Source organism: Bombyx mandarina, chromosome 09 (genome assembly GCF_030267445.1).
Source record: "Bombyx mandarina strain Sakado chromosome 09, ASM3026744v2".
In the NCBI taxonomy this organism is placed as follows: domain Eukaryota; kingdom Metazoa; phylum Arthropoda; class Insecta; order Lepidoptera; family Bombycidae; genus Bombyx; species Bombyx mandarina.
Genome location: NC_143216.1, coordinates 10511875 through 10525038, shown reverse-complemented (window position 1 = coordinate 10525038; position 13164 = coordinate 10511875). Strand labels below are relative to the sequence as shown.

The 13164-nt window shown below is 38.8% G+C and overlaps 1 protein-coding gene across 3 annotated transcripts in view; it reads left to right on the top strand.

The window, feature by feature from the left end:
- LOC114245230 (uncharacterized) overlaps positions 1-13164 on the top strand; it is a 37121-nt gene that overhangs the window by 18505 nt on the left and 5452 nt on the right. For all 3 annotated transcript variants that reach the window (XM_028177325.2, XM_028177324.2, XM_028177323.2), the window contains exon 3: positions 8699-8842. In XM_028177325.2, the coding sequence (XP_028033126.1) occupies positions 8699-8842 (144 nt within the window). The remainder of the gene's footprint in view (positions 1-8698; positions 8843-13164) is intronic.

Here is a 13164-nt window from a genome sequence, read left to right as displayed (position 1 = left end):
GACTATAATTAATTAAAATTATAAGTTTGAACATTATTATGGTTCTATTGTCAAACACTACTATACTTCTATAATCACAGATATCACCAAGACTACACCTTAGACAAATATTAATAAAGACAAACAATATTTAATGTATTCTCAGTATATCTCAGTTTGACTCTGTTGTCAAGAACAAAAGTTTGACAATAAATAGTATGCATGCGTGTTGCGTCAAATACATGGTATGTAGTGTGTGTAATGTTTTCTTTATTGATTTAATCTATCTTTTATGCATTATTTTAAAAAAATATTAGCATTGTGCACTTCTTCTCTATATTCTCTATAAGTGAGGAAATTTTCATACCCCTCCGTCCGCGCAATTTTCGTAAAAAGGGATACAAAGTTTTTGCTTCACGTATTAATATATAGATTTATAGTGAAAATGTCCATTTGTTTTATACAGAAGCTTGTCATTCAATCAGATTCGTATTAACAGTGAGTCGTGTCGCTATGGATGTGGTATCTGAATAATTATTCGGACACTATGTCAATTTTAAATAATATTTATAATTCCGTTTTTAGTTAAAGCATGTCTATTTACAATTATGGTCTACAACACTTTTACCGAGTAGGGACCACTTGTTTCGTTACTCATATTAAAAATTAAGTAAAAACACTAAATTCAATGTTTTGTATTTCAAATCATGGTGGCCCTAATAGAGGAACCTATGACTCGGCTTACGAACTCCATCTAACCCAATAAGCAACCACACTAAGCCCTAATAAGGTCTTACTCGGAAACAGGATTTTAGATTTAAAAAATCTATTCTTCTGTTACTTTGTTTGCTTTCATCTGATATTAAAACAAAAACAGTAATAGGCATTGATAATTATATGTACGGTATATATTTTAATAAAGACCGATTTATGAAACTAATTTAGTTTTTTTCTCTCTCAAAAAGTCACTCTAGGTAGTTAATTTTTAATACCTAGTTAATCTGACATTTGAGTCGTACACAGAGTATATAAAGAATATAGGCTAAGATTTATGTTTAAATAAAGCCAATGATAACGTTATTTGAAGACACACAAAGGTCAAACATGTTTTATTCAAAATATTAGTGATTAATGATTATTTTTCATTTAAATTTTCTGTTATAAGCTAGCCTAATTTTCGAAATGGTTTTACAGTCAAAGAAACTCACTCAGAAGCACTCGAGACAGCAACGACGAGGCAGGAGACTAGAGATGAGAATCATAACTTTAAAATCTGTAAAAAATTATCTTTTGAGACTTCAGAGATGTTCGCCTATCTTGATTATCTTCTGTCTTTGCCCCACATTTTCGTAACAAATAAGTTTCATTTTAATATAATATGCCCGTTATTAAATATGCTAATTATCATCTGACCTTTCGTAGTAAGTTCAAATGGCCAAATTATCTTTTCAGCCTTTGTTATTGGCAATAACATTCCTCGTAGCATATTAAATTACATCAAAAGTCGGTAATACGGAACGCCACCTGGCACATTTGGAATTTTGCCAGCAACTTGGCATGCCAGCTGCCAAATGGGCGCCCAGCCGGGACAACCCAAGCAGTTTATTAATATTTATGTTGTGACCTGAATGACATTAAACTGTTAACCTAATTATATTCGCTTGTTGACGCAAGGCTGTCTTAGCTGCATAATTGCATTAGGTTCGGGCCCACTGAGTTTCTCGTCGGATCTACTCAGCTTGTTCTGTAGCTTCGCCTGTTTTGACTACTTTTGTTCGCGAGACCAAAGCCCCGAAATCGAGCCGTAAAATAGAAGTCCATATTCTTTTCCAAGGATCAAACTATATCCATGCCGTCAAAATGAATTCAAAGGGTGTGAAAAGGTAACGGACAGACCCTCAGACACAGCCCACTGAGTTTCTCGCCGGATCTTCTCAGTGAGTCGCCTTTCCGATCCGGTGGTAGATTCTGCGAAGCGCGGCTCTTGCTAGGGTTTGTGTTAGCAAAGTCGGTTTGAGCCCCGTGAGCTCACTTACTGGTTAAGGTTACGCTGAAATAGTCTCTCAAGGCTCTCAGCTTAGGTAGGAAAAAAAAGATAGAGAGAGGTAGTGTCGTATTAGTGGTATTATGTGCTGTAACAGTTAGGAGAATAATAATAAATTCCATAAATATTTTAATGACCTTCGTGTTCTTTGGATCATCCAATTTTTGGATAACGCGGCCTATATTCTACTCCAAATTAGTACCTGCCTACCTGTGAAAACTATATGAAAATTAATTATGTAGTTCCATTAATATACGCAAATAACAAGGAGACATTTGATAGAAACCTTTTTTTTTTCAATTTTCTTCGAGGGATCTTTTTTTTTTCGAGGCGGGGGACCAACCTCTTACAAGGTCCCCGCGAAAAGGGGGCGCGCGGGGTATGTGGGACTAGTCTGCGACTGCGAACCGCGGGCCCAAGGATATTTTATCCTACTCATTAAGCAACTCCTCTGCAATCTTCGCCCAAACGTCCGATCCCCACCGAGGTCAGAACCCGGATGAGGTAAGGGGGTTACCGCGTTCAACACTACAGCCAGACGGCGCAGCTCACCCCAAGGTCGCCCGGCCAACGGAACTCAAGGCTCTGAAACGTCAGCCGTCTCGGTACAACAGCCCTTCAGTCCGCCTAGACGGTGCCGCTGTTGTCCCGGAATATCCCGCTCTACCAGAACCAGCCTGCCGGGTCGGGACGCGATACACCGCCAATCAGTTGCTCTTTTGACAATTAGATCACTCCACGGCAGCGCGCTAGAGTGCTGGTAGCGCGCCACGCAGCCTCCACCCCTTCAGGTCACCCCTCGACCTTCACCGGGGGCTGGCACAGAGACCAGATACAACTTTTTTTTATATAACCAAAGAATATTTCATTTGAATTTTCAGACACTTATTTTATTACTTAAACATATTTCAAAATGCATAGGTAAGTACGTGTGATTCTGTGTATTCAATTCTATGAGACAGGGCGAAAAACAATTCTAGCAACACGTTAATACTGGAAAAACTTCGCATATCTTTACGAACAAAGCAAGTTCTAACGAGAATGTGACAAGAGTAGCTGTTCACAATTCAGAAACGTCACAAGTCAACACATGCTCTTCAATTTTGAGTCGTAAACCCATACGCTATACGTTTTTCGGAATCAACTTGAAAATTCGTGCCAATATCACTTTCAGTTGTAAAGGCTTGAAAAAGCTACGCGCTCTCCGCGTTTCCTTTTCACGACGAGATCTTTGTAATTTTAACACGTCATTTTTAATTAAATGGCTGACTTGCGATATAACTTAAAGCTACTTTTACAATTTATTATTTTCATTACATTATTTCCGTGATTTATATTACTTTAAAGTTTTCGTGGTCACAGACGTGTTTGACGTCGGTGAAGGCGTGAACAGAAAGATTAAACCGTAAATGGAGTTTAATTTTAAAGCCTCATTTAACAGACTCTAGATCAAGTGACGTCGGACGATCCGATTGACACCCGGCGCCATCCGGTACCCGGGCCGGCTGGTGTGAAATATGCTACCTCAGTCCACGTTGCTATCCACACAGTCGAGGACAGGCAGGAATGGCGCAAGATAATGCAGGAGAAAGTTATTAGAGGAGACTATGACCCTCAGCACTGAGGATTATCGACGCAAAGAGGAGGAGGAGAGGAGTTTTAATTATGTTCCCGTCTCACGAAAACCAAAGAAAAACTAGTAAAAGGCTAGACTAGCACCGCTCGGTGTCTTCCTGTAGATGTCGTAAAATGAGACTAAGGTACTCACTAGATAATTGGCAGCAGCATTCTTTGAAATTTATAGTAGAGTACAGCAATTGCCAACTGTTTTTTTTTTATTGCATAGATGGGTGGACAAGCTCACAGCCCACCTGGTGTTAAGTGGTCAATGGAGCCCATAGACATCTACAACGCAAATGCCGCCACCCACCTTGAGATATGGGTTCTAAGATCTCAAGTATAGTTACAACGGCTGCCCCACCCTTCAAACCGAAACGCATTACTGCTTCACGGTAGAAATAGGCGGGGTGGTGGTACCTACCCGTGCGGACTCACAAGAGGTCCTACCGCCAGATGTAAATGCCGCCACCCACCTTGAGATATGAGTTCTAAGATCTCAAGTATAGTTACAACCAATATTTATTGGTGTTGGGGTGTATTGTATGGTTGGTCAGATCAGATAACTGCACTCACTGGACTCTCTGTTGCGACCGCCCTGAAAGAAACCAAAAACCGAAAGAAATGGAAGCTGACGGTCCAAAGAGCCACGAAGGGCTTTCAGGGACACGACCTTCAGCAATGACTAAGAAGAAGAAAATCTGAACAGCTATACATCCGTTATACAGTACTGTGGAGACATCGACCATGTAACAAGGTGTGTGGCATCCAGTGACGGATTTACCCCTAGGCCCGTGAGTTGTGACGTTACTGCAATTTTTATTCCCTACCTATTCTCTGGTAGCCTAAGAGGTAACGCTGGGACGGGTAGGTGAGCTTATGGGCTCAACCTGAGAGAATTTGCTAACACTAGCCTTAGCAAGAGCAGTGCTTCGCAGAATCTACCACTGGATCGTGATCGCGACCAACTGAAAGAATCCGGCGAGAAACTTAGTGAGCTATAAAACTATATTATAAACCTTTATTTGTAGAAAAATAAGAAGCGCCTTTTCTTTGCAGTTAGCAATATCACAACTAACAGCTTTGCATCTACTACTTTTGTAAACATTGACATAATGTATAACCTAAATATCTTGATCGATTTTAACCGACTAGATACTTCAAATGCATTATAGAGCATATGGCGTCTATGAATAGAAACAAAAGGAGAACTATGCTACTAATTTTAATTCGAATTACCAGTTTTAGGTCTTGTAGTTGGCCTAAAATGGCCGATGTACGTTTATATCATCTTCTATGTCGATCTAATTTTTGAAAATTTAGGAATATGAGTTTTGTTTTATGTCCCATCGATCAAAAGAAAAGTCTTCGGAATTAATCCAGCAATTAACGAGCTGCCAATCGCGAACATACGAGAACATTTTTTTTCCTACCTATGCTGATAGCTTTGAGAGGCTATTTCAGCTTCTTCTTGACGTGTAGGTGAGCTCACGAGGCTCTAACCGGGAATGTTGCTAAAACGGACCCTAGCAAGAGCAGTGCTTCGCAGAATCTACCACCGAATCGGAAACGCGACTCACTGAAAAAATCCGGCGATAAATTCAGTAGGCTGTGTCTATGGGTTAATTTATTCGTCGAGCCCTTGGTCGCAAGCGACGGGTTCGACGAGAACGATAACCGGTGCTTTCAGTACCTAATAGCACCGTTAATGGATCGGGAGGAGGTCGAGAACATTGTTTTCTACACGTACGTAATTCTAACGATATTCAGAAACTCGAAAAGTTTTTAAGAACTTACCTAAAATGGTTTATTTGAAAACATTGCCGACAGCCAAAAGACTAATTGCCGTATCGGAATATGATTTCGAAAACAAAAGTTACATCGTTAGACAACTAAAAGCGTTTGTTATTTTATAGCCTAGAAAGTATATAACTAACGCCCAGCCTCAAACGTATAGTATTACAAAAGGAGGCGTTTTAAAATGTCAGAAACTTGAGTTGTTTGTTCCACTTTTGTCACTAAGCTACGTGCCGGTCTGCGAGTCGAGCTATTGTAGTTATGTATCGTGCTACTTACTATCATCATATTTCTGCGCTAACTACTAGTGTAAATAGATCAATGGGACATAATGGTGTGCTTAGTGCTAGTTTTTTAACGTACTTGAAAGCGTAATAGTTAACTCAAATTTGTAAGGAGCCGGAATTTTTGCCTACCTTTGCCGCTAGGGACGCTGTTCCAATTGCATACAAATTTGAGTTAACTTTTACGCTAACGAGAACGTTAAAAAACTCGGACTAACACACCGATGTGAAAACGTTCTCAGGACTAGTGGTGAGGCGTATTGTGAGTTCGAACAGAGAGGTACAATTGCGGCGGTTTCTGCCGCGAATTAGTGCTAAATTAAGGCTTCGATCTCGAGGTTCAGGATGGGTAGCGATATTCGCAATGTGACGTGCACGGGTTCCGATGTGACTCATCCATGAACTTATCTGATGAAATCTTTTTTTATTGCTTAGACCGGAAAGGAAGTCTTTTTTTTTTATTGCCTTTGTCGGCAGACGAGCATACGGCCCACCTGATGGTGAGTGGTTACCGTCGCCCATGGACTTCAGCAATGCCAAGGGCAGAGCCAAGCCGCTGCCTACCGCTAAGTCTCGGGCTGATGTCAAGTGATTAAGGGAGTCCATAGACATCAACAACGTATATGATGCCACCCACCTTGAGATATGAGTTCTAAGTCTCAGTTTGATGGAATAACTGCTGCCCCAACCTTCAAACCGAAACGCACGACTGCTTCCCGACAGAAATAGGCAGAGTGGTGGTACCTACCTTTGCAGGCTTACAAAACGCCCTACCACCACTAGATACGGAAACTAGAATTGTTGCAGATTTTTACTGGTGGTAGGACCTCTTATGACTCCGCGCGGGTAGGTACTACCACCTTGCCTATTTCTGCCGTGAAGCAGTAATGCGTTTCGGTTTGAAGGGCGGGGCAGCCGTTGTAACTATACTTGAGACCTTAGAACTTCTATCTCAAGGTGGGTGGCGCATTTACGTTGTAGATGCGGTAGGCAGCGGCATGGCTCTGCCCCTGGCATTGCTGAAGTCCATGGGCAACCGTAACCACTCACCATCAGGTGGGCCGTATGCTCGTCTGCCTACAAGGGCAATAAAAAAAAAAAAAGATGTCTATGGGCTCCAGTAACCACTTAACACCAGGTGGGCCGTGAGCTCGTCCACCCATCTAAGCAATAAAAAAAAAACAATTTTAATTACACGATATCTCAATATTGCTAAAAAGCGTTTTTATTTTTTTCGTAATCACTAATTTATTCTAGCGTCTGTGATCATAAAACAACATACATAGACCTTCCCACTTTTATAGTAAAAAGAATCCATAGAGCGTAGAGGCTCGCCGTGTTGTCAAAAAGTATTATTCGAATACAAATCGATGTTTGTTTAGAGGTGAAGGCTGCTCGATCCAACCGCATTGTCGGCTATTTATAAACGACAGGTCGACAATTGTAATCTAGCGGTCGATGAAAACTATCTCATCGATTATGTTACGGACCAAGGTGCATTCGAAGGTCTGATCCACGTCTTAATGCGCACGGTTACAATTTGAAGAGTACGCGTGAACTTGTTCTTGTCTACCTAACCGTTGGTAGCCTAAGAGGTTATTTTAAATTCGCGCGGACCGGTAGTTGAGCTCACGGGCTCAACCTGTGAGAATTGCTAACACTAGTCCTAGCAAAAGCAGTGCTAGTACTTTTAGGACCCTCAAGGACCGGTCACCGTCCTCGTCAAACTCGTCGATTACGACGAAGACTTCGACGAGCGAACTAACCCATAAACACAGTCCACTGAGTTTCTCGTCGGATCTTCTCAGTTGGTCGCGATTCCGATCCGGTAGTAGATTCTGCGAAGCACTGCTCTTGCTAGGGCTAGTGTTAGCAAATTCTCACAGGTTGAACTCGTGAGCTCACCTACCAGTCCGGGCGTAGCTGTAATAGCCCCTTAGGCCACCCGCGAATAAGTAGGGGGGAAAAACAGTGCTTCGCTAAATATACCACCGAATCGGAATCGGACCCACTGAGAATATCCGACGAGAAACTACCTAGAGACAAGATTACGAAGTCAATTGTATAGTATAACAACGGTCCCATCCTGAAAGCCGGAACGGATGACTGTTTCGCGGCAGAATTAGGCAGGGTGGTGGTACCCGTGTAGACTCATAAGGCAGCTGTGTAACAGCTTTTGTAGTCGTCGTGGCCTAACGGATAACACGTCCGGTGCATTCGTGTTGAAGCGATGCACCGGTGTTCGAATCCCGCAGGCGGGTACCAATTTTTCTAATGAAATACGTACTCAACAAATGTTCACGATTGACTTCCACGGTAAAGGAATAACATCGTGGAAGAAAAATGAAACCCGCCAAATTATAATTTGCGTAATTACTGGTGGTAGGACCTCTTGTTAGTCCGCGCGGGTGGGTACCACCACCCTGCCTATTTCTGCCGTGAAGCAGTAATGCGTTTCGGTTTGAAGGGTGGGGCAGCCGTTGTAACTATACTTGAGACCTTAGAACTTGTATCTCAAGGTGGGTGGCGCATTTACGTTGTGGATGTCTATGGGCTCCAGTAACCACTTAACACCAGGTGGGCTGTGAGCTCGTCCACCAAATTAAGACATAAAAAAAAAAAAAACCGGCATTCCATGGTTGGCAGACGTCCTCGGGGGAATCTCGCGTCTGCTTTTACTGGTTTTGACTGTGGGTTCCCCCCGTCTATAGATCCATTACGGGCGGGGGTCGCACACCAGAATCATCGATGGGGTTTAGTTGGTAGTCGTCTTTAAGTCCAATAATCCGTGGCCATCCGTAAACTAGATTCGCCAACGTAAAAAAATGGAAAACGGGTGCGTTAGTACCACTTAGTAAATCATCAAAGGTAGCGTACTTGCAATTTCGTTTTGACGTATTTCCCACAGAGCGACATTCCCACAGCAGAGCGCGGTCATAGAACACCTTCTAGTTTAATTATTACCTTTTTGTTTCAGAAAAGGGCCGATATTTGGGCTCCCCGTGTGAATTCACTTGTAACCCGAAGCTGGTCCACGTGTTCTGCGACCCGGCCACTTCGACTTGCCAATGTGACCATAAACACCCGGTGCCGCTGGGAGTCGCTAATGGTTGTGCTAAACGTAAGTAGTAATAATGTTGCTTACCGAGCGCTATGAATGTCATAATTGAGGCAGTCAATGCAAAAAAAATTAATAAATTTGAATTAAAAATAGTGTAAGAAAAAAAGATTTTATTGTAAAAAAAACTTTGGGGTGCTTTTCAGGATATTATCAAAATAACCCTTCTACTCATATCTGTTCATAAAATATTTATAACTACTGATACCATGTACCCCACGCTTTTTTTTACAATAAAATCTTTTTTTCTTACACTATTTTTAATTCAAATTTATTATATTAAAATTTATTATCTATTTTTTAGTTGGATTTTCTATAAAAGCGTATTTTGTTGTTTCAAACTTGTTGTTTTTCATTTTTTAGTTGAATTTCAATTTTTTCAATATTTTTTTTCAATATTTTTTTCATATTGAATTGTCATCGGTCCTTAATAAGTATACCAAATTTCGAGTTAATCCGACGTGTTGAAGGTGGTCTAAATCATGTTCAAAGATTCCGTTACAAACATACATTACGTCTGAAGCTAATAAAAGCGTATTAAAAATGACCTAACCCACAATTCATTTAAAACATACTAAATTTTAAGGCAAAACCGGCCTCTCCCTATCACTCTCCCTCTAGGCCTATCCCTAGTTTCACCTTTCACCCATAGATAAGAGATGGCGTTGTAAACATTATTTTTGCGCGTATTGTTTTTACCACTGAAATAGGAAACCTATTCATAGATTATACACTTAATATATTTGAGATAGATGCGCAACTCTCATTTTTATTTTTGCTTTAGTTAGAGCCCAGGACAGCAGGCGTCGCTGCTGTCGATTATTAGTCTCCCTACCCCCCACCAGGTGGCTTTTTTAGTAATTTTAATATTTTTTATAATTAACTCTCTTTATGAAAAAATCTTATCGTTTAGAATCGCTGAAATTCCCGGTAGTACTTATGAAATATTAAAGAACGTTTGATTGTGTTCAGCATTCTAATCGATAAGACCTTTTCATACAGAGAGAAAACAGTTTTTTTAAATAAAAAGCTGTAATTCTCTGTAAGCTATTTAATTTCCCTATATTACAAACAATTTACTGTTAAAAGATAGTATGAAGGTACAATTGTATAAAATTTCGAATAACAATAACTCCTCTAGATTAATCCTACTAGAGTACTTAATAACATTAAATCGAAAGTTATCTAAAAGTTAATTAAGTCTAGATAATCAAATCATTCAATGTCACTTAAGTCATTTGTGCGAAATATAAACATGTCAGCTTTCCATTACAAACATAGTAGACAATTTGAATTAAATTTAATAAATTTGTTTCTTAACTATAGCAGTTCTTGCTTAAAGTTGATCGTGACAGATCATGACCTTGTATGAAAATATTACATCTATAAACACTACCTATGCTTCGTCATACAATAATTGTCATTTATACTAGCATTGTAGAGATAATACACACACTAAAGTGAATACTAAATTATTCTTAGCATTCTTATAAACATTTAGAAATTTAAGAAACGATTAACCCACAATCATGTTCATAACATGTGACATTTTGTTCTGCACAAACGTTTTATTACATGATTTGAAAAACAAAAAATGTTTAAAAAATGTAATGATGATTTAAAGTACTCTTAAATATTGATAGTTTGTACTTAATGACGCTTATAGTAATCTTAGACATGATTACATTAGTTATACTTTTATTCCCTATCTAAATTATTTCTATTCTGACGTTTCTGATGCTTTAGCTTTGGTAATACTAGATGAAACAAACAGCAGATTGAAAGAAAATCATCTTAAAGTTAATTACATTCATTACAAACCATTAGTTTACATTTTGTTAAAAAAGAAACTGGTGTTCGTTACATGCAAATGAATTATAAACATACACATGCAAACATAAAATGTAAATTTATCTTTTAATCCAAATTAAATGTACACTAATATTACATCTAAATAATAGAAAGGGTTTCGAAAATTTTTATTGCACTCAACAGCAGACGAGCACGCAACCCGGCCCATGATAAGTGGTCACCAGTGCTTATAAACTTCAGCAGTGCCATAGGGGTTGCTGTCTATCACTTAAGTTTTAATAAATTATTAATATACTCAGTCACAAGCATATTGATTTCACATAATGAAAATGTAAGAAACATAATCATGTTTGGGCATTTTCATTTATATCTGCTCATACAGAAAACAGTCTCTGAAACGTTATTACACACATGAATGAAGTTGCAAAAAGAATTTCTCATAACAACGCGCCAGCGCGCACCAAGATAGCTCTTCTCATAACAGACCTTTGACAAGTCCTCAAAGACTTTTAGGACTTTCTCAGAGTTTTAAGAGTTCGTTACAAACAAAACTCCGACTGTGTTAACGTAAAACTAATTATAAATTATTAATAACACCTTAACCTTTCATAATTGTAAATCGACATGCTTTAACAAAAACCGACTTCAAATAGAAAAAACAAGATATTCCAAAACAAATTAATATACACTAAAAACAATAATATAATCATCGAAATGGGTTGGCGTGATATTGAGTTATTGAGTTATTCATCTATTTGTCGCGCACGTACTTAATGCAAATTTAAGACTTATATGGTTTTCTCATGGATACCATTATCAGAACAGGACTAAATTGAAATAGGACCAAATGGAAAGCGTCAGCTTTCTAATAAAAAAAAAATCATCCAAATCGATTCACTCAGTCAAAAGTTATGATTATGAGGTAACAAACATAAAAATAAAAACATTCAGTCGAATTGAGAACCTGCTCCTTTTTTGAAGTCGGTTAAATTTTTTTTATTTTTTTTGATGTTGAGACCAGCTCATGCCTTAACTGTCGTTAGGTAGTTAGCTGTTTTTATTCGTTGGTAGCCTAAGGGACTATTCCAACTACACGCGGAAGGGTGGGTGAACTCACGGTCTCAACCTGAGAGATCTTGCTAACACTAGCCCTAGCAAGGGCAGTGCTTCCTAGAATCTACCACCGGACCGAAAGCGACCCACTGAGAAGATCCGGCGAAAAACTCAGTGGTTTATAGTTATTACAAAGCAACTTCAAAGAAACTTGAGGTATGATGTCGAATTCTCAATTATATTGTACGACGACAAAACATAAATTAATCAAAAAAAATTGTAAAATTTGTGAACGAGTAATTAAAAATTAGAGGAGTCATTTTGAAGAGATAAAAATTTAATGAAAAATATTTTAGTCTGATGTTTCATCAAGATTTAAGTGTATTAATTAATGAGTTATGTGTTTTAGAGACATTTTTATTTAAATTACCTTAGAAAAAAAAAAAAAAAGCCTATATTTCCTTATCCTCAACTTTCATTTCAAATGTGATACTTATTTGTTAATGTTTAGTTAGTTGTGAATGCTTATTGTCTAAACGTTAGTAAGAGTTAGTTTTTGTTATTGAATATGGACCCCTCCTCGGGTGAAGGCCTCCTCCAGTTCTTTCCACTGGTCTCTGTCCTTGCCGATAGTTTGCCAGTCCTTTCCTATTATTTCGGTTATGTCGTCAGCCCATCGTCTAAATTACCTTAGTGCTTCGAAACTTTTGAACGGTAGTGTATGATCGCGGACTAAGAACATGTCCCTACCACGATATTTTAATCATGCCTCGTTAACAAAAGTCTAACTGTCTAATTAGTAAAACATGTTTAGGTAATATCTTTACGTCTTTTGTATAAGTTTCGTACGCTCATAATGGATGTATATATAATGCAATCTTCTAATACGGTATACTTCCAAACTGGTCTGTTGATAGATCTGGCGGACAAGGGCTCTTCAAAAGCCATTAGCTAAACCATCAAATTACGAGTTTATCTTCGATTTACATAATGAAAATTTCTTAAATCTTAAGGCCGTAGATTGAGAAAATGTAAAGGGAAGATGCAAAATTCTTGATGCACGTACAAATTTTCAAGTTAATCCGACGTATTGGAGTCCATGAAAATGACGTTCAAAAATTCAGCTACATACAAACAAACATAAAAACGAATCTAATAAAAGGGTGTTAATATTTTTTTTATTTTTTTATTGCTTATGTGGGTGGATGAGCTCACTGCCCGCCTGGTGTTAAGGGGTTACTGGAGTCCATAGACATCTACAACGTAAATGCGACACCCACCTTGAGATATAATTTCTAAGGTCTAATATAAGTTCTAAGAAATAGGCGGGGTGGTGGTACCTACCCGTGCGGACTCACAAGAGGTCCTACCACCAGAAATTACGCAAATTATAATTCTGCGGGTTTTGATTTTTATTACACGATGTTATTCCTTCACCGTGAAAGTCAATCGTGAAAATC